The 19,956-nt window shown below is 40.6% G+C and overlaps 1 protein-coding gene across 2 annotated transcripts in view; it reads right to left on the bottom strand.

Annotated features, from left to right (window-relative positions):
• Positions 1–5,142: 5,142 nt before the first annotated feature.
• Positions 5,143–19,956, bottom strand: part of MYL10 (myosin light chain 10) — a 54,880-nt gene continuing 40,066 nt past the window's right edge. For both annotated transcript variants that reach the window (XM_058162826.1, XM_058162827.1), the window contains exons 5-6: positions 16,736–16,814; positions 5,143–5,227 (exon numbers count right to left, since the gene is read on the bottom strand). In XM_058162826.1, coding sequence (XP_058018809.1) covers positions 5,158–5,227; positions 16,736–16,814 — 149 coding nt within the window. In that variant the 3' untranslated portion in view covers positions 5,143–5,157. The remainder of the gene's footprint in view (positions 5,228–16,735; positions 16,815–19,956) is intronic.

The following is a 19,956-nucleotide window of genomic DNA, read 5'->3' as shown; positions in this document are numbered from 1 at the left end:
AAGGAATAAACTCTCATGACTTGCAGGCTACTTCATAAGATTTGCTTTCTCTTTCTGATTGTTTTGATACCATAGATTAGCATGATTCTCTTTCTACAATGTCTAAAATAGAATCTTAGAGATTCTATGGGGAGGAAAGAGACTTTGGAGATCTTCGTGTCCAACTATCAGCCTCAGGAAGGCCAGATATGGCCCGTAGGGTGCTTAAATCTGGCCCATGGGGCCAGTCTGGAAATAGCAAAGGACAGGCCCTGTGGTGCCTCGGGCAGCCAAAACAGGGTGTGCGGGGGCTACACACACCTCCCGCAGCCTGTTTGCTGCCTGGATGGCCTCCTGCAGCACTTTTCCAGCCAACATGGGCCACGCGGGGTCCACGCTTGGCCCACAACTGCTCCATTTGGGCCAGCAAAGTGCTGCAAGAGGCCATCCAGGCCACATGGTGGCCGCAAGAACACCCCCATGCCCAGTGGTGGGATTCAAGTAATTTAACAACTGGTTCTCTGCCCTAATGATTTTGTCCAACAAACAGTTTGCCAAACTGCTCAGAAAGTTAACAACCGGTTCTCCCGAAGTGGTGCGAACTGGCTGAATCCCACCACTGCCCACACCCCATTTTGGCCATCCGGCTACTGCTGGAGGCATCCGTTCCATTTCCCCTTCCCCCCACTGGCCCGTGGAGGAGAACTACAATGCCGATCCGGCCCTTGAAGAAATCCAGTTTGACACCCCTGCCTTATGCCATTCTGGACAAATGGCTGTCCAGTCTTTGAAATCCTCAATTGATGGAACATCGACAACTCTAGGAGCCAGACTGTACCACTGCTTAATAGCCCTCATGATTATTGCTTTTGGTTTTGAGTTTGGCTTTCCCTTCACAAAGCTTCTGTTCATTGGTCCTTGCCTTATTCTCAAGAAGCTTCTAATGCTCATTTTGAATCCCCTGTCTTGTAATTTAGATCTACAATGTTTAATCCCGCTTTAGGGATAACACAGAATAACAAGCCAATTCTTCTGAAGAGAACCTGGCATTGTGCGGTACAATATGATAACTATGGATGCAGGCCTACCAACTTCCCACAAAAACAAACTCCATACTAAATTATTACCTTTTGAAAAATTAAAGGCTGATATCTTGCAAGTCATCTAGCTTGAAATGTTGTGTTAGATAACCCAAGTCTCATAAGATTTGAGGCAATTAGTTTTTAAGGGGGCTTGTAAAAGTTACTGACCCCCAGGGATAGAAAAATGGACTAACGGAATAATAAAGCAGACTCGGAATGACTTATGGGGAATTTCGTTGCCTGCCAGAGATATAACTTTGAAAACAGAGTGTAGATATTTGTACTAGTTTCTAAAGATTCTTTATAGCGCACGCAGCTAATTCTAAAATGGTAGTTGGAAAAATGCATATGGAAATATATATATATATATAATATTATATTATGCAGGGAAAGTACATCGTTTCAATACGGTTGGAAAAGCAAGAGAATTTTATGTTGAGGTATTAAAAGTTGGAAGTCTTCCCCCATTGGAAGCTAGAAGAAGGGAGGCTGAAGTGAAGGAAAGAGAAGTGAAGCAGGTACAAGAACAGATTGTGATGGAAGAAGATTTATTACAAGTGTTGGAAATACCTACGACGGGTTTAGATTCAAAAGAACAAAGGCTGACTAGAGCTGCTGCTAAACGCAAGGAACAAGAGATGAAGGCACAACAACAACTGGCAACTACTACAATGGAAACAGTGGGAGGAGCAAGGCCTAAAGTAAAATGTGATCTGCGGCTGGTGTTCCAAAAGTTTCCTTTGGCCGATAATGGCAATTAAACTATTATCTTGGAATGTTAATGGCCTGAATTCACCAGAAGAGAAGGAAAGTATTTCATTATTTGAAATAATTTAAAATGACATTACCTGTTTACAAGAAACACATATTAGATCTTGCTAATTGTTGGAGATGCGATTGTGAAGATGCTACTTATTACCATATATGGTGGACTTGTAAAAAAGTTAAAGTATTTTGGATTAAAGGCTGGTGGATCATGCAGAATATTTTGAAAAGAAGATTAAGTTTACTCCGCAGTTCTTTCTACTAGGAATAATTATGGACTATACAGCTATAGAGACTAAATTGATTTTGAACTTAATAACAGTCACAAGACTTTTGATTGCTCAGTATTGGAAGAAAGAAGAATTACCTACAATCAAGAATGGACAAAACAAAACAACAAATGGACACTCAAAGTATCAAATCTGGCAGAGATGACAAAATCTCCGCTTACTTGAAAGACTATATACTAGAAAAATATATTTTAGAATGGAAAATGTGGATTGATTATATTTAAAATAAGTATCAGATAAAAAAAATATCGAATAGCATATGAGTAAATTTAGGAAATATTTTGTATTAGATATATTTTTGAAGGAGAGGGGAATTGAGAGTGTGACTAAGTGTGGTGTGGCTAAAGATTATAATTTAGGAATTATTTTGGATTATGAATGTTAGTTTTGATACCCTGCATTTTGTTCTGGGAAGTCGGGGTGGGGGTGGGGGTAAGGGGAGGGTGGGGGGTTGGTAGAGATGGAGTGATGGTTAATGTACAGGGATTATTGAAGAAATATAATTAATGTAGGGTCGGGTCTGCATAGTTACCATTTTAGAACGGTGGGGAGGAGAAAAGAGAGTAGGAGGTAGGAAAGAGGAGAAGAGGAAGGAAGAGGGGTAGAAGAGGAGAAGGAAGGTGTAGGGTGGAGGGGGGAGTGGATGTAGATAAGAGAAGGAGAGGAAGGTTTGGAAAGTAAAAGAAGGTAGAAGAGGGAAGAGTGTTAAAAAGGGTGGTGGTGACTGGGCAAGCCCGACTAATTGTATATAACTGTACATTGGATGAATTATTTGATATGATTGTAAAAATAAAACTTTTTATAAAAAAAAAAAAAAAAAGAAACTGCTGTAAGCTGAGAACTACATACATACATACATACATACACACATACACACACATACATACATACATACATACATACATAAGATAAAGGTAAAGGTTCCCCTCGCACATATGTGGTAGTCATTCCCAACTCTACAGGGTGGTGCTTATCTCCGTTTCAAAGCCGAAGAGCCAGCGCTGTCCAAAGACGTCTCCGTGGTCATGTGGCCAGCATGACTAAATGCCAAAGGCGCACAGAATGCTGTTACCTTCCCACCAAAGGTGGTCCCTATTTTTTCTACTTGCATTTTTTACGTGCTTTTGAACTGTTAGGCTGGCAGAAGCTGAGACAAGTAACGGGAGCTCACCCTGTTACATGGCAGCACCAGGGATTTGAACCGCTGAACTGCCGACCTTTTGATCGACAAGCTCAGCATCCTAGTCCCTTGAGCTACCGCGTCCCCTTACATACATACATACATACATACATACATAGTGTTTGGGTTGAAGTTCATGCATCTTAACCCATAACCGTTCTGAGTCCTCGGAGAAGGGCGGTATAAAAATTTGAATAATAAATAATAAATAACCACAGACCTGTGACTTCAACAGTTTTTCAAAATATTAAGAACACCCCTATTTTTAGAAATGGACTGTTCCAGTTGCGAATAGTTTTTGTTTTCCTACCAATAAGAGTGTATGTAGCATCGTGCTTGCTTCAGTTATTTGGTTTTTCTGCAGTGGCATTTGAATTTCAGTTTCAGTCATTTTGACCACAGATCTTTGTTAATGTTTTATATATATATATATATATATATAATGTCAGGGCCAAGTTTTCCACCAAAGAGTGTGATTTGGTGATCCAAACTTCGAAGAAACTCTTCTGCCACCGCCACTGTGTTGTGACCCAGGCCCAAGTAGGTAGTAGGAAACTCAGTCAGTGAAAAAACAAACAAACTTTATTCAAACAGCTGAGAATTACTTCATTCCCAGCATAGTTCAACTAAATTAAAGCAAACTCCTCCCAGCACAAATTCCTCAGTCCCATTGCAAACTTTGGTCCAATTAGGCAAACTGCCAAAGGCCTTTCTTGGCAAACGTTCAGAAGTCACAAATACAAAAATAAATGCAAGACGAAGACGAAGAAGAAGACGAAGCTACCAATGTTGTTTTCCGGCAAAGAGCCCAAACGCCATTGCTGGTCTGTTTTAAGCCTTATGGGTGGGGTCAATCATCTTTTGGCTCTACTCCCAAGTCGTCTTCTTTGCTTGAGCTGCTCTTGCCTTCTGGCAGCTCTTCCCATGCGTGCATTAGGAAAAGGCTCCTCCTGTTCCTCTGCCTCACTACTATCAGTCTCTGGAGGCTCTGGAGTCCGCACCTCACTTCCTGATGGCCCTGAACCCACCTCAGCATCATCGCTGTCCAACTCCATTGCCAGCTCCACAGGCAGCTGACAGACCACAACACGCTGTTTCTGACATCAGCGATGATGAAGCTCCCAATGAAATTGATGACCAGGTACAATCTACATTTTGCAATAATTTATATGGCAAGAACAAATTCAAATGGTCTTCTGGAACAAACCTTTTGGAAGCAATACATCCAGAACCACTAGGCACAATATTGTTGTGCAATTACCTGGACTACGGCCAGCAGCTAGAAATCTCGGAAATTAACCTACTCCCCTAGAGATTTGGAAATTATTATTTTCTAAAGAAATTATTAGTGCCATCATTCAGTGGACCAATGTAAAAATTGGAGAAGAAAAATTGAAGTTCAAAGATGGAGAAACAAAAAGTGACCTTTGATAGAGGATTTGATAGAGATCAGTACATTTTTTGGTTTACTGATTTATACATCAATTTTTAGATCCAACCATGAAAACATCAAATGTCTTTTTGCTACTGAGGTCGTTATGACCGCATGTCTGTAATAGTGTAGCCAAAATAGTATGACTGTGGTTAAGGGTTAAATTGGACAGATCTAAAAGCTGCCAAATTTGAAAAATACTGAATGGGAGCATGCATGAGAGATGGGTTTTGATTCTTCCCTTCCCTTCCCTTCCCTTCCTTTCCCTTCCTCCCTTCCCTTCCCTATGTATTCCCGAATCACCAAATTCTTGTGGAAATATTATGATTCTTGACATCACGTTTTGACCACAAAATCCTTCTCAACACTTCCTGCCATGAAAATTATTCTTTCCAAATAGGGGAAAATTATGTGGGATGCATGCAGTTTTCATGATGAAGAAAATCTTACCTCTTCCTCAGTGAACCGGTCTGCCTGCGTCATGAGCACTTCTTTCATACTGTATCAAATAAAATACATTAAGTAAATAAAATAAAACAAAATAAAATAAAAAATAAAATAGATAGTAAAGAAAAATAAAATAAAAAATAGCACAAAGGTGACTAGCCAAGTTGCTTTATCAATGCAATGCTGTCTCTGATACTAAAAGGAAACGGTAAATAGTACAGGTAGTTCTCAACTTATGACCACAGTTGAGCTCAAAATTTATGTTGCTAAGTGAAACATTTGGTAAGTGAATTTTGTCCCATTTTATGACCTTTCTTGCCACAGTTGTCAAGTGAATCACTGTAGTGGTTAAATTAGTAACGTGATTGTTAAGTGAATCTAACTTCCCCAATGACTTGGCTTGTCAGATGGTTGCAGAGGGGATCATCTGATCCAGGGACAATGCAACCATCATAAATATGAGTCAGTTGCCAAGCACCTGAATTTTGTTCACATGGCTATGGGGATGCCCCAACAGTTGTGTGAAAAATGGTCATGTTACTTTTTTCAATGCTGTTCACTAAAGAAGGGTCACTAAAGAAACTGCTGTAAGCTGAGAACTACATACATACATACATACATACACACATACACACACATACATACATACATACATACATACATACATAAGATAAAGGTAAAGGTTCCCCTCGCACATATGTGGTAGTCATTCCCAACTCTACGGGGTGGTGCTTATCTCCGTTTCAAAGCCGAAGAGCCAGCGCTGTCCAAAGACGTCTCCGTGGTCATGTGGCCAGCATGACTAAATGCCAAAGGCGCACAGAATGCTGTTACCTTCCCACCAAAGGTGGTCCCTATTTTTTCTACTTGCATTTTTTACGTGCTTTTGAACTGTTAGGCTGGCAGAAGCTGGGACAAGTAACGGGAGCTCACCCTGTTACATGGCAGCACCAGGGATTTGAACCGCTGAACTGCCGACCTTTTGATCGACAAGCTCAGCATCCTAGTCCCTTGAGCTACCGCGTCCCCTTACATACATACATACATACATACATACATAGTGTTTTTATGTCAAAGCACCTGGTCTGCCCCAATATGGGAGGGAGCATACTGCTTCCCTTTCACTTTTCAGCTCCAATCCAGGAGCCCTCAAGCAGTTGCATTCAGGACAAACCATTTTATACCAAATATATATATTTGCTGATAAAGACAGCAAATATATACAGTGTGATTACTGAAAGGTGGAAAAGGAATTGCTCTCACTATATCCCATGTATCATATACTATAAGGTACCCCTCCCTCTCTCTCCTCCATACTGAATGGGGCAGGATAATCCTGGCTGGGAAGTTAAAGTCCACACATCTTAAGGTTCCCAAGGCTGAAAAATATTGAACTAGAATAATATCTCGTTTGTTGCTTCCTTATGGCCTAATGGCCCCACTCTCCACCCTTTCCCTTCTTTACATCTCTATACGCAAATAAATATATCGGTCAGGCGAATACATTAAAGTGTATTGAGTCCACGAAACTCTCATTTTCCACAGTCAATTTATTAATCTTTGAGGTGCCATCAGATTCCCTGACATTTTTATTTCATTTTTCCCCTAACAAAGTTTGTGCCTCTTTTAGTCACTAAAATGTCATTATTTATGCTTTACGTAAATGAGTTTTGCGATCATATTATAAGCAGCTGCATCCTCTTTGCTGATGACATAAAACTATTCAACACCACTGACAATACTGCTGCCCTACAAAGCGACTTTGACTATGTATCTGAATGGTCGAACAATTGGCAACTCCAAATCTCAAACAACAAATGCTCTGTCTTACACATTGGCAACAAAAATCAGAACACCGGCTGCTGATTGGACAATATTGGAAGAAAAAAGAATTACCTACAATAGAAGAATGGATATTGAAAGTTACTAACTTGGCTGAGATGGCAAAAATCTCAGCCTTTTTGAAAGACAATACACAGGAAAGATATTTAATTGAATGGAAAAAATGGATTGATTATTTACAAAATAGATATCAGATTAAGAGATATCAGATTGCCTTTGAATAATTAGGATGTATTATTTTAGAATGTTATGGGGGAGGTTAGGAAATGAAAAGACTTGGATGAGGCTAATTGGATTAGAAGGGAAAATCTTACTCTACGTTTGGTTTATGTGTAACAATACCTTGTGATTGACCCGGGAAGCCGGGGGGGGGGGGGTGAAGGGAGGGGTGAAGGGGGTTTTGAGGGAGGGAGGGGGGAAAAAAGGGGGAAATGTTTGTTTGTTTTTTTAAAAACTTTTTCAATTAAAAAAAAAATCAGAATACCAAATACAAGCTGGGCGGATATGACCTCATAGATGATCCTCACTCTGTCAAAGACCTAGGAGTACTAATCTCAAATGATCTAAGCCCCAGAGCTCATTGTAACAACATTGCCAAAAAGGTATTAAGAGTTGTTAACCTAATTTTGTGAAGCTTCTTCTCCGGTAATATTGTACTGCAAGCTAGGGCATATAAAACCTTTGCCAGACCAATTCTCGAATAAAGCTTGTCTGCCTGAAATCCACACTGTATATTTTTTATTTTATTTTATTTATTTATTTATTTATTTATTTATTTATTTATTTATTTGTTTGTTTGTTTGTTTGTTTGTTTGTTTGTTTGTTATACAGTATATATAAGCATAAGCATGAAATAACTATACAATATATAAGCATATATATAACCATAAGTATGTAATAACTATATTAATTGGATATAATGAAAGAAAACAATAGGACAGGAACGGTAGGCACACTTGTGCTCTTATGCACACCCCTTACAGACCTCTTAGGAATGGGGTGAGGTCAATAGTAGACAGTTTTTGGTTAAAGCTTTGGGGATTTGGGGAAGAGACCACAGAGTCAGGACATTAATACAATTGAGCGAGTCCAGAGGTACTTCACGAGAAGAGTACTCCACTCCTCTGCTCATAACAGAATACCTTATGCCACCAGGCTCGAAATTTTGGGATTGGAAAACCTAGAACTATGCCGCCTACTGTCTGACCTAAGAGTAGTACACAAAATTGTCTGCTACAACGTCCTATCTGTCAATGACTACTTCAGCTTCAACTGCAATAATACATGGGCAAACAATAGATACAAACTCAAGGTAAACCGCTCCAAACTCGATTGCAGAAAATACGACTTCAGCAACTGGAATGCTCTACCGACTCCGTTGTTATATCCTCTAACCCTCACAGCTTCAACCTTAAACTGTCCACCGTGGACCTCACCCCATTCCTAAGAGGTCGGTAAAGGAGGCGTGCCTAAGCGCACCATCGTGCCTACCATCTCTGTCCTACTGTCCCCATTTATTTGTACTCATTTCCTTCGTTCATGCCCACACTTATACTTACACCTGTTATCTAGTTCATGTTCGACAAATAAATAAATATAAATAAATAAATAAGCAAGTAGTATTTTTGGGGGCGGGGGGACCTCTGAGAAAAGAGGTAGGTGGGGTGGGAAAGGGCTAGGCAAAGAAGAATAAATACAGTTCAGATGCAATCCTAAGCATTTTGCATCTTGACATATAAAGAGGTCTGGAGAGAAAAAAAATCCCCGCATATTTTCCATTATTTATTTTATAGAGAAACAAAGATGCAGATTTTCCAAACAGAGAACTTTCTGCAGTTGTTGTTTTCCATAATATTTGTTTCCCCAGGGGTATGAAAAGAAAAGATGTCCAACAAGAACAAGATCACAGATCTTCATAAGATTTTCATAAAAAAGTGACCGCCCAATGTCCTTGATGTGGCACACCAGATGACAGGATCTGCAGTCCCAGCCTCATCCAGTTCCAGTATTAAAACAAGATTGGTAAACCTTACAGGGCTACTTAAACAGAAATGGAAACAAATGTGTTTTATTAATTGGGATGCTGCTTCGAGAAGGATTTCATGGGGCTAATGACATGGTATTTCATGTCTGGATATGTACCCAGACAGACTCTAAAGCATTTAGGGTTCCATCAGAGGCCTCCTGAATTCTTAAGGCCTAAATAGATGATATAATATAAATCAGACTGCCTAACACTGAAGCAAATCTGGATTGGAGCACAACATTCTGCCATTCTTCAGAAATAAACTTCCCATTCTTCATGTCCCAAAGGTGTTTTCTCAAGAGACAATGGCCTTTGTTTTTTTCTTGAAGGCATTTCACTTCTCATCCAAGAAACTTCTTCAGTTCTTGGACAAGAAGCAGAATAACAGAGTTGCAAGGGATCTTGGAGGTCTTCTTGTCCAACCCCCTGCTTAGGCAGGAAATCCTACACCACTTCAGACAAATGGCTGTCCAATCGCTTCTTAAAAACTTCCAGTATTGGAACATCCACAACTTCTGGAGGCAAATCGTTCCATTCTGTCAGGAAATTTCTCCTTAGTTCTAGGTTACTTCTCTCCTTGATTAGTTTCCATCCATTACTTCTTGTCCTGCTTTGGAGAATAGGTTGGCTCTCTCTTCTTTATGGCAACCCCTTATTTATTGATTGATTGATTGATTGATTGATTGATTGATTGATTGATTGTTTCAATTTCTATACCGCCCTTCTCCCAAAGGACTCAGGGTGATTTACAGGTTGTACAAATTAGTACAATTTTTAAAACCAGTTTAAAAGGAAAATTTAGAGTTGGTTGAAGAACTTAAAACCAATAAAACCCCTTATTAAAACCCCACTAGGCCAGTCCTGCACGGTGAAACAGAAATGTTTTCAGCTCGTGTCGAAAGGTCCGAAGATCAGGGAGTTGACGGATACCTGATGGCAGCTTATTCCAGAGGGTTGGTGCCCCCACAGAGAAGGCCCTCCCCCTGGGCGCCGCCAGCCGACATTGACTGGCCAACGGCACCCTGAGGAGAAAGGAGCGCACTGGTCGATGGGAGGTCACCGGTAGCAGCAGGCGGTCCCGTAAGTAACCCGGTCCTATGCCATGGAGCGCTTTAAAGGTGGTAACTAGCACCTTGAATTGCACCCGAAAGACCACCGGAAGCCAGTGCAGCCTGCGCAGGAGAGGTGTTATATGGGAGCAAAGAGTCGCTCCCTCTATCACCTGCGCGGCCGCATTCTGAACTAATTGGAGTCTTCGGGTGCTCTTCATGGGAAGCCCCATGTAGAAAGCATTGCAGTAGTCCAGACGGGAAGTGACGAGGGCGTGAGTGACTGTGCACAAGAAGTCCTTAGATATTGGAACATTGCTTTCATGTCACCCTAGGTTTGTTTTTTTCCCCATTAAATTAGACATACCTAATTCCAGCAACCATTCTTTACCGAAATGTCTTCAAGGAAAAACAAAGTCCAGCTGCCTTTTGAAAAAGCATGTTAGGGACAACCATGACCTGGATGACAGAGAATCTTCATAAACACTCCCATTCTTCAAAAGAGCATCAAAAAGTAACTTGCTACAGGATGGTTCATACCTCTCACCATTCCAGGAATCAAACAGGGTTTGTTGGTCAAATCCAAACCTACTTTTGAATATTAATTCATTTTTTGTTAATTGTTTTTACAAATGAGGGCATCAAACAAATGTTATAAATTTTTTTAAAACCCTTTTATTTCTATGCCAGCCAGTCTCCAATAAATTGGAGAAATATTTTTTCCCATGGTATACTATACATAGCCTTCATGATCATACTGGAGCCCATTCATTATGGTCATAAGTTGTGACAGTCTTAAGGTCATAACGGCCATGAAACAAAATGGTTTTACAACTTTTTTTTGCAGCAGTCGTTAAGCAAAAACACTGTGGTCAGGTGAATCCATGGTTGTTACGTGAACCCATTGTTCATTATAAGATGTTTTTTGCTTAAAACTGGAAATAAACACTGGTTGTCACCAAAAACAATGTAAGTTGTGGTCGTTTCACTGTAGAACAATGTAAATGGCCATAAATGTGAGCTGGTTGACCAGTGACCAAAGTCACATGACTGTGGGAGGGGAGGTGACCATCAGAACTTCAAAATCAGGTCATAAATACGTTGGCGGTGGGGGTGGGGGACAATTGTAACTTTGAATGATAACTAAACGACCAGTCATAGCGATAGCACTTAGTACTTAATAATCTCTTATTTTTTTAATGATTGCATGCTTGAGATAAATGCAATAGCATTTAGTGCTTAGACTTATATACCGCTTCACAGTGCTTTACAACCCTCTCGAAGCGGTTTTCCAGAGTCAGCATATTGCCGTCAACAATCTGGGTCCTCATTTTACCCACCTGAGAAGGATGGGAGGCTGAGCCAACCTTGAGCCTGGTGAGATTCGAACTGCCAAATTGCAGTCAGCCGGCAGTCAGTAGAAGAGCCTGCAGTACTGCACTCTAACCACTGTACCACCACAGCTTCTAAACTGAACCTCATGTTGAGGAATCTTGTATTCCACTCCTCATTTTATCAAAATTTCCTGAAAAGCCAGGCCTCATTCTGAACCGCTGAATACATTCATTTCCTTGAACAATTCGAGGAATGAACAATTTGCCACCTTGATAATAAATAATAAAAGCAAGATAAAACTAATAAATAGATGCACTGTTATGTGTGTAGGTGGCAGAAGAGAATCTTCCTCAGAATGTTTTTTTCCTAAATATTTTTTAAAAATCTTTAATGAAATTACCCTTATTATTGAAGATGGTCAGAGCTGCCATGAAGGAAAAGTAAACAAAGAATCCAATTCAAGAAAAATCAACACCGAGGCTGCGGAGAAGGGCGGGGTATAAATGTAAACAATATATATATATTTTTATTTTATTTTTATTTATTTTTATTTATTTTTAATTTTTTTTATTTACATTTATATCCCGCCCTTCTCTGAAGACTCAGGGTGGCTTACAGTGTATAAGGCAATAGTCTCATTCTATTTGTATATTTACAAAGTCCACTTATTGCCCACCCAACAATCTGGGTCCTCATTTTACCTACCTTATAAAGGATGGAAGGCTGAGTCAACCTTGGGCCGGGCTTGAACCTGCAGTAATTGCAGGCTGCTGTGTTATAATAACAGGCTTCTTACCAGCCTGAGCTATTACGGCCCTTTGTTTTATTTTATTTATTTTGTCATAACAATATATGTAGGTATCATACAAAAAGATTATATAATATATAAACACATATATGAGTAAATATAAGGAGGTATAAGCATATATTATATAGGAAGAAGAAAAGAAAAAAACAATAGGACAGGAACGGTAGGCACGTTTGTGCGCTTATGCACGCCCGTTATATGGACCTCCCATTCTGACACATAGAAAATACTTTAAAAGTTCTTTCCATTGTGTCACTCCTAACATTTTCTTCTCTTTATATGCTATATTAGTGCTCAATTCCCCTGTTATTTTTTATCCGTACTGATTTCAAGTACAGAGAAGGGTGTGGGAAAACCCCAGTTTGTACAATAAGTTTTGGATTATAATTTAATTTATTCTTTTTATTGTCTGAGTGAAAAGTACCAATTAATTAGTTTTTTTTTAAAAAAAGAAACCATTTGTTTGATGGTTCCCCTGTTATGGGTGAGCTCCAGGGCCTTTGCCCCATCCTAAAACAATAACTGTCTGAGACAGTTGCTGACCTTGTTTAACAAGACAGAAAACTCCCATAAAATAAATTGGCAGAAAATGTTGCAACTATTCCAGTTAAGGATTAAGAAACTGGTCCTAGGTAGGAAGAATTCCCACTGCTAGAAATTACTACCCTCTGCATTGATTTCCTGTTAGACAGAAAACTGAGCATCCCTTTAGCTAATTAGATAAGGCAGGAAGCAAGATAAAGGAGAATTCCCTCCCCCCCCCATAGTGCAGAGGGGAAGCCTCAGATATTCCAGGCCCTAGAAATAGGCAGGTTGATGGCTAAATTTTGAGTACAATTAATTTCCAACCAATTCTGGTTGGATTCAGATATGTGGGACTCTTCTTATGGTAACTGAACTATTATTATTCGAGAAAAGCAGAAAACACTAATTGCAGTTTTATACCTGCTGATGTTCAAGTGCCTGATTTTTAGGGTCATAAGTATGAATGCCCTAGGAGGATGGTGCATCTATCTCAGTGGTGGGTTGCTCCCGGTTCAGTCCAGTTCTATAGAACCAGTAGTAAAACCGGTGGGAGGCTCCGCCCACCCGCCAAGACGTCATCATGGGTGATCTGCGCATGTGCAGAAGTGTGTGCGTGAGCGAAGCAAACGCTCGCATGCAGTCCCATTGCGAACCAGTAGTAAAGATAAGTAGAACCCACCCCTGATCCCTATATGCATGTATCTGTGGGGTGCTTACATATAATCTGTTTCAAATCTTCCAAATGAGTCATAGCTTCCCGAGCAAGAAGTAAAAATATTTCCAATGGAAAAAACAAAATGCTCCCCAAAAGGAGGTTAATAAAACGAATGTTCCTGTTAAAAGGTCAAGCATGGCCAAGTTTGAGGGGGAGGGGAGTTATTTTGCTATTGCCATTTCTGGCTCCTTTAAACAAATTTAATATGGAAAAATGCTATTAATTAATAGCAACCCTCTCATGAACAGGACAAATTCTCCAAGAGATGAATGAGAGGCTCTAATAAATACATAACTATTAGATTTCAACGTCTAAATCAGGGGCGTCAAACTCGATTTCGTTGAGGGCTGTCTCAGGGTTATGTTTGACCCTGAGGGGGGGGCAGGGGGCGTGGCCATCTCAATGTACTTGTGTTGGGGGCGCTTGTGGTGGCCCAAGTGCTCTGCCAGCGAAAATGGAGCGAGGTCCTCCCAAGCTCCGTTTTCGGTTGTGACAATCTCCTGCAACCCACTGCCAGTGAAAATGGAGCTTGGGAGGACCTCGCTCCATTTTTGCTGGCAGAGGCACCATGGGCCAGTCCTTTCCTGTTTCCAGGGCAGCCCCGCGGACCAGATCTAAGCACCCCATGGGCCAGATCTGGCCCCCGGGCCTTGAGTTTGACACCCCTGGTCTAAATGATGGGGGTGTATAAGGATCAATAGGTCTAACAAGTAACATGAGGGTCTCGTGTGGTGATGAATGTAATGGAGTTGATAGCAAATCTAACTGGTTTACAGGAGACTGGTTGCTGCGAGTATGATTCCCAGCAAGAGAAACCCTGAGTTTATATATCATATACTAATATCCTATTCGGGTCTCATGTTAATGGAGCTTGCCTTTGCCCAATCTGATGGTTTCAAGATATTTTGGCACAATAAGCCCAATTATTCTCCACTGACATGTGGTTGGAAATTATGGAAGCTATGCTCCAAGTCTACCTGTAGGAGAAGAGCAGGCAGAGCCCGGGGGGGTGGGGGGTGGAGCCAAGTGAGTAATAAGCCTAGAATTGTTACATTCCCACAAATGGTCTAAGTCAGGGGTGTCCAAACTTGGCAACTTTAAGACTTGTGGACTTCAACTCTCAGAATTCCTCAGCCAGCTTTGCTGTCTGAGGGATTCTGGGAGTTGAAGTCCACAAGTCTTAAAGTTGTCAAGTTTGGACATCCCTGGTTTAAGTCCAACCACTCTCAAATTCCACTGACTTTTAATCTAGTGCCAATTTAGTGCTGATCATTAGTCGACAAGATTCATGTGTATAGGCATGACCAGTAAATCATCTTGCCTGGAACCTAATGTATGGTCCTGATTCATTGTCCCTAATACCACCTGGAGGATAGCATAACACACATGCACTAAACTATCTATGAGTAGTTTGTCTATAAATGTAGACTTTTATGGATAAGTGTGATGAAATGGGGCTCGTTTATACAGAATGGGACTCGTTTATACAGTAGGTTAAAAATAATAGTAGGTTAAAAATGACAGTCATAACAATTTTTTGTTTGTGTTTTGTTCTTTTTTGTTACTAATTAAAAAGCAATAAAAATAAACATAAAATATGCATTAAACCACCTTACTCTGAAAGCTTTGTGCTCTGCACAAGTTCAAAACATGCTACAAGATGGAACAAAATAACACGACAGTAAATAACAACAAAAAAGGGATGCGGTGGCTCAGGGGCTAAGACGATGATTTTGTCGATCAAAAGGTCGGCAGTTCAGCGGTTCGAATCCCTAGTGCTGCCGTGTAATGGGGTGAGTTCCCATTACTTGTCCCAGCTTCTGCCAACCTAGCAGTTTGAAAGCACGTAAAAAATGCAAGTAGAAAAAATAGGGACCACCTTTGGTGGGAAGATAACAGCATACCATACTCACTTCCCGCTTGGACTATTGCAATGCTCTCTACATGGGGCTGCCCTTGAAGTGCACCCGGAGGCTGCAGCTAGTCCAGAATGCAGCTGCGCGGGTAATAGTGGGGGCAACTCGTTGCTCCCATGTAACACCAATCCTGCGCAGCTTGCACTGGCTTCCTGTGGTCTTTCGGGTGCGCTTCAAGATTTTGGTTACCACCTTTAAAGCGCTCCATGGCTTAGGACCCGGGTACTTACGGGACCGCCTGCTGTTACCTTGTGCCTCCCACCGACCAGACGCCCACACAGAGAGGGCCTTCTCAGGGTGCCGTCCGCCAAGCAATGTCGGCTGGCGGCCCCCAGGGGAAGGGCCTTCTCTGTTGGAGCTCCTACGCTCTGGAATGAACTTCCCCCCGGTTTACGTCAATTGCCTGATCTTCGGACCTTTCGGCGTGAGCTGAAAACGCACCTATTTATTCAAGCGGGACTGGATTGAAATTTTATTGGGGTATTTATGTTTTAAGATTTTAAATGGTTTTAAAATTTCGGCCACATTATAATATTTCTTTTTAACTTCTTTTTAATGTTTATATATTGAATTTTTACTTGGCTGTACACCGCCCTGAGTCCTCCGGGAGAAGGGCGGTATAAAAATCGAAATAAATAAATAAATAAATAAATACCATGCACCTTTGGCATTGAGTCATGCTGGCCACATGACCACGGAGATGTCTTCAGACAACGCTGGCTCTTCAGCTTTGAAACAGAGATGAGCACTGCCCCCTAGAGTCAGGAACGACTAGCATATATGTGCGAGGGGAACCTTTACCTTTACCTTAAATAACAGCAAACAACCATGTGGCAGATTTTAACAGAATAACAGAGTTGGAAGGGACCTTGTAGGTCATCTAGTCCAACCCCCTGCCCTAGCAGAAGACCCTACACCATTTCTGACAGGTGATAGTTCAGTCTCTTTTTGAAAGCTTCCAGGGGTGAAGCTCCCACAACTTCAGAAGGCAACTTCTGTTCCATTGGTTGATTTTTCCTCTAGTTTTTAGTTAGCTGAATCACTTTTGGAAAGCCAGGGTTCTGTAATAATCTGAATGCACTGAGCATTGAATAATCTTTGAGTTCTCCTCTGCTTTAAGCTCTATATTTAGCATTTGGATCTTAATCTCAATGCACTAAAAAAATTCAGTGGCCTCATAGAAATTGGACTAAAAACTGATTTGCTTTCTGTAGCGATGGATTTGATCTGTTGAAAATCTCATTGAAACAAGGCTAGATATCACAGACAAAATGCAGACAACAGAAACCATGGGAAGGAAAGGGATTTTTTGTAAAGAAAATTAAAAAAAAAACCTCTACTTACTAATCTGCTTTTATGTAACCTTTTCCTTCTCGATCAAAAACTCTGAAAGCATTCAAAATGATTTCTTCTGGATCAGTGCCTTAAAAAAAGAGAGAACAATCAGATTCTTTATACTCGGAACACTTTTTCTGTGCAGGCAGTAATGGCTGACATATTGAATGTGCAGTGTTTGATTATTATTTTTTACCATTTGATTGATTCCTATATCTTTGAGGTCTGGCAACTGAAAGCATGAATAAATTCCACTGAACACTGCCATCTAAGGTAATTCACCCAGTTCTGCTAAGGCAGGGTGTATATTGGCAGTTGTTCTGCATTTTTCAATCATTTGGGATATATCTAAAAGAGAAGAATTCCAATTTTCTGCAGCGGTGTGAGCATGAGCACTCAAGCATGAGACACCACATTCTGCCACTCTCGTATGTTGAGTTAGTTTTGAAAGCATCTTCTTGTCACTCTGCACCATAGAGAGCATTTTAACTTACTGCATCTGTGTATGCTTTGCCAATTGCACAGTGGCAGATAAGACAGCACTCCAGAGGGTTAACATCATTGCCCAGAGGATCATTGGTTGCCCTCTCCCCTCTTTGGAAGACCTTTATAGCTCCCGCTGCCTTAAGAAAGTTCAAAGCATTCTTAAAAATCCATCTCATGCTGGGCACCCTTTTTTTTTTAACTATTACCATCTGGCAGACGGTACAGGACAATAAAAACAAGGACAAATAGGCTGAAAAACAGCTTCTATCCCAGAGCAGTAACCATATTGAACTCTACTACCCATGTTTCCCTGAAAATAAGACCCTGTTTTATATGTTTATAAGTGCTTGGCCTTATTTTTGGGGAGGTCTTATTATTTTGGGGCGTGTGGAGCAAGACGGGGCTTCTTTTGCTGTCTTACCTAATTTCCAGCTCTGTCTTCCTAAACCTAACCAGAGAAAATGGCGGGGACTGGCTGCGTATGCATTTAAATATTTTTGGGGGAGGGCTTATTTTCAGGAAAACACGATATATACTGCAATAATAATGCTATATCAGGGGTTTTCAATTCGATTGTATCGAATGTGAAGGATGTGTGTTTTTTGTTTTGTTTTATTTTTTATGTATAATGTGCACTGAAGATGGCATTTGATTTTGTTGTACGAGGTGCAATGACAATAAACTAAACTAAACTAAACTAAACTAAACTAAACTCCAGTAACTGAACAAAGCCGCCCCACCCCCACCCCCTGTATTTTGTCAATTTTCATACTTTCTCATGAACATTGGAATCTTCTGTTTACCCAAAATAAGGTTCAGCCCTGTTGTATAATGTCGACAACAAACTAGGGAACCAAGATTCCAAGCTATTGTTCTAGTTCCACTTCTACAAATGTCTTAGAAAGAGATGTTACCAGCATTTTTAGATATGATGCATGCAAGCAGCATTTGACAGAGAATACCCCATCCCTTGCATGAGATGAGAAAAGAGCAGATAGGTGAATGAATGAATAAATAAAACTGCTTGACTGTAACTTTTTTTGATCTCTAGAAAGTGTTCCAGACCAGGAAAGAAAGGTGGTATTGACTAGATAAAAGTTAAAGTTGATTTAATTGAAATGAATTAAATATACTTCCCATTATTATTCCGAATAGAATAGAATAGAATAGAATAGAATAGAATAGAATAGAATAGAATAGAATTGAATTGAATTGAATTTTTGGCCAAGTGTGATTGGACACACAAGGAATTTGTCTTGGTGCATATGCTCTCAGTGTACATAAAAGAAAATATAAATAGGTATAAATACATAAATATGTATTTAATGATTATCTTCTTTTATTTTTTTCAGAATAAAAATTTGTGAAAGCAAAACAGACTATCCTTTGGAAGAGTGATAATAGCTGCAAAATAACTCTATGGGTTCACAGGACAGAGGGATTAGTTCCAGAAACTGGTTGCCGATATCAGTGCCCATTGGATTGATGCCTTGAAAAAATATAACAGGCTGTTTCCTCCGATAGTTTCCTTTTAATCTCTATAGCACATTCCTTGGAAAGAAATAGACAGAAATACATGTGTTTGATGTTCCTGGTTCTTGGCTTCAAGGTGAAAAGGTCACTTATGCCTTCACAGCTGCAGAAAAATGACATTCACCCTATCTGGCAGCAAAAATCTGGATAACCATTAGGGGACAGCAGAGAGAGCATAAAAACAAATTTGTCCTGCCCCCTGAAGGCTGCCTGAGTTTTGCAACTAAGATATGAGAGCCATAATTATTTAAATAACCATCCAACCAACAGGGCCTAAATCTGAAATGCTGTCAGATCAATTGTTAGCAATTGCTTCCCGTCGACACTCCTGGTGATCCACTGAAAAGTTGTTATGTGCTTTAGAGGAGAAGTATATTTTAGAGTCCTGTAATATGATCCACGACTCCTCAGGATTCCATATTACATGCATTAATTTAGAGATGTCTAAGATCCACATAAGTGAACATAATCGCACGTGGGCTCCACAAAATTGGAAAAGTTGAGAATAAGTTGCACAAACGCCCCGTGCAATGCTAGGGAGATAAGCAAGTATTATGTTTTCTGAATCCTGCTACATCGCTCATTTGGTATAGAATGCCATGGTTCGTTGTACAGTCACCCAGATGTTTAGACCAGATTTGGCATTTATAGACATCTATTGAGTTCTTCCCGAGGACCTGCAATAGGCATGTGTTCTGTTTCCCTCCCCCCAATACTCCCAGCAAAGAGTCAGTCAGAGGCCTCCTTTTCTCCTTTTATTTACATAGATAAATGTCCTGGCCACATCTACCCACGGGCCTGCCAAGTTTCTGGAGATAACGAGGAAATTATAGATAAGGCCAGAATTACTCACGAATATATTCTTCCCTCCATTGATACAGTTTGCCCGCGCAAATTCATTGCTTTGTCCAAGACAAAAAACCAGGAAGTCCCGCCTCCTATTTATAGTCTCTGCAGATGTCACTGCATGACAATCATTACTTGGCTTTGTCCCAACTCTTCTGCTGCGCGCACGATCACGTCTGCGCGGTCTTGCATCACTCCAAAACTGTTCTTGGGCGTTGCCAAATCAGAAGAAGGCTCCAGAGAATCAGGCCTTGCGGCCCTCCTCCTCCCTTTGAGTGGGTGCCAGGAAGGGAGAGGGCTCAAGAGAAGCAGGGCTTGCCAGGTCTTCTCCCTCACTTTCTGAATCATCCGAGTCCAGGAGTCCT

The sequence above is a fragment of the Ahaetulla prasina genome, chromosome 1 (assembly GCF_028640845.1).
Source record: "Ahaetulla prasina isolate Xishuangbanna chromosome 1, ASM2864084v1, whole genome shotgun sequence".
NCBI classification, from domain to species: Eukaryota; Metazoa; Chordata; class Lepidosauria; order Squamata; family Colubridae; genus Ahaetulla; species Ahaetulla prasina.
This window is presented reverse-complemented; position numbering and strand designations above follow the sequence as displayed.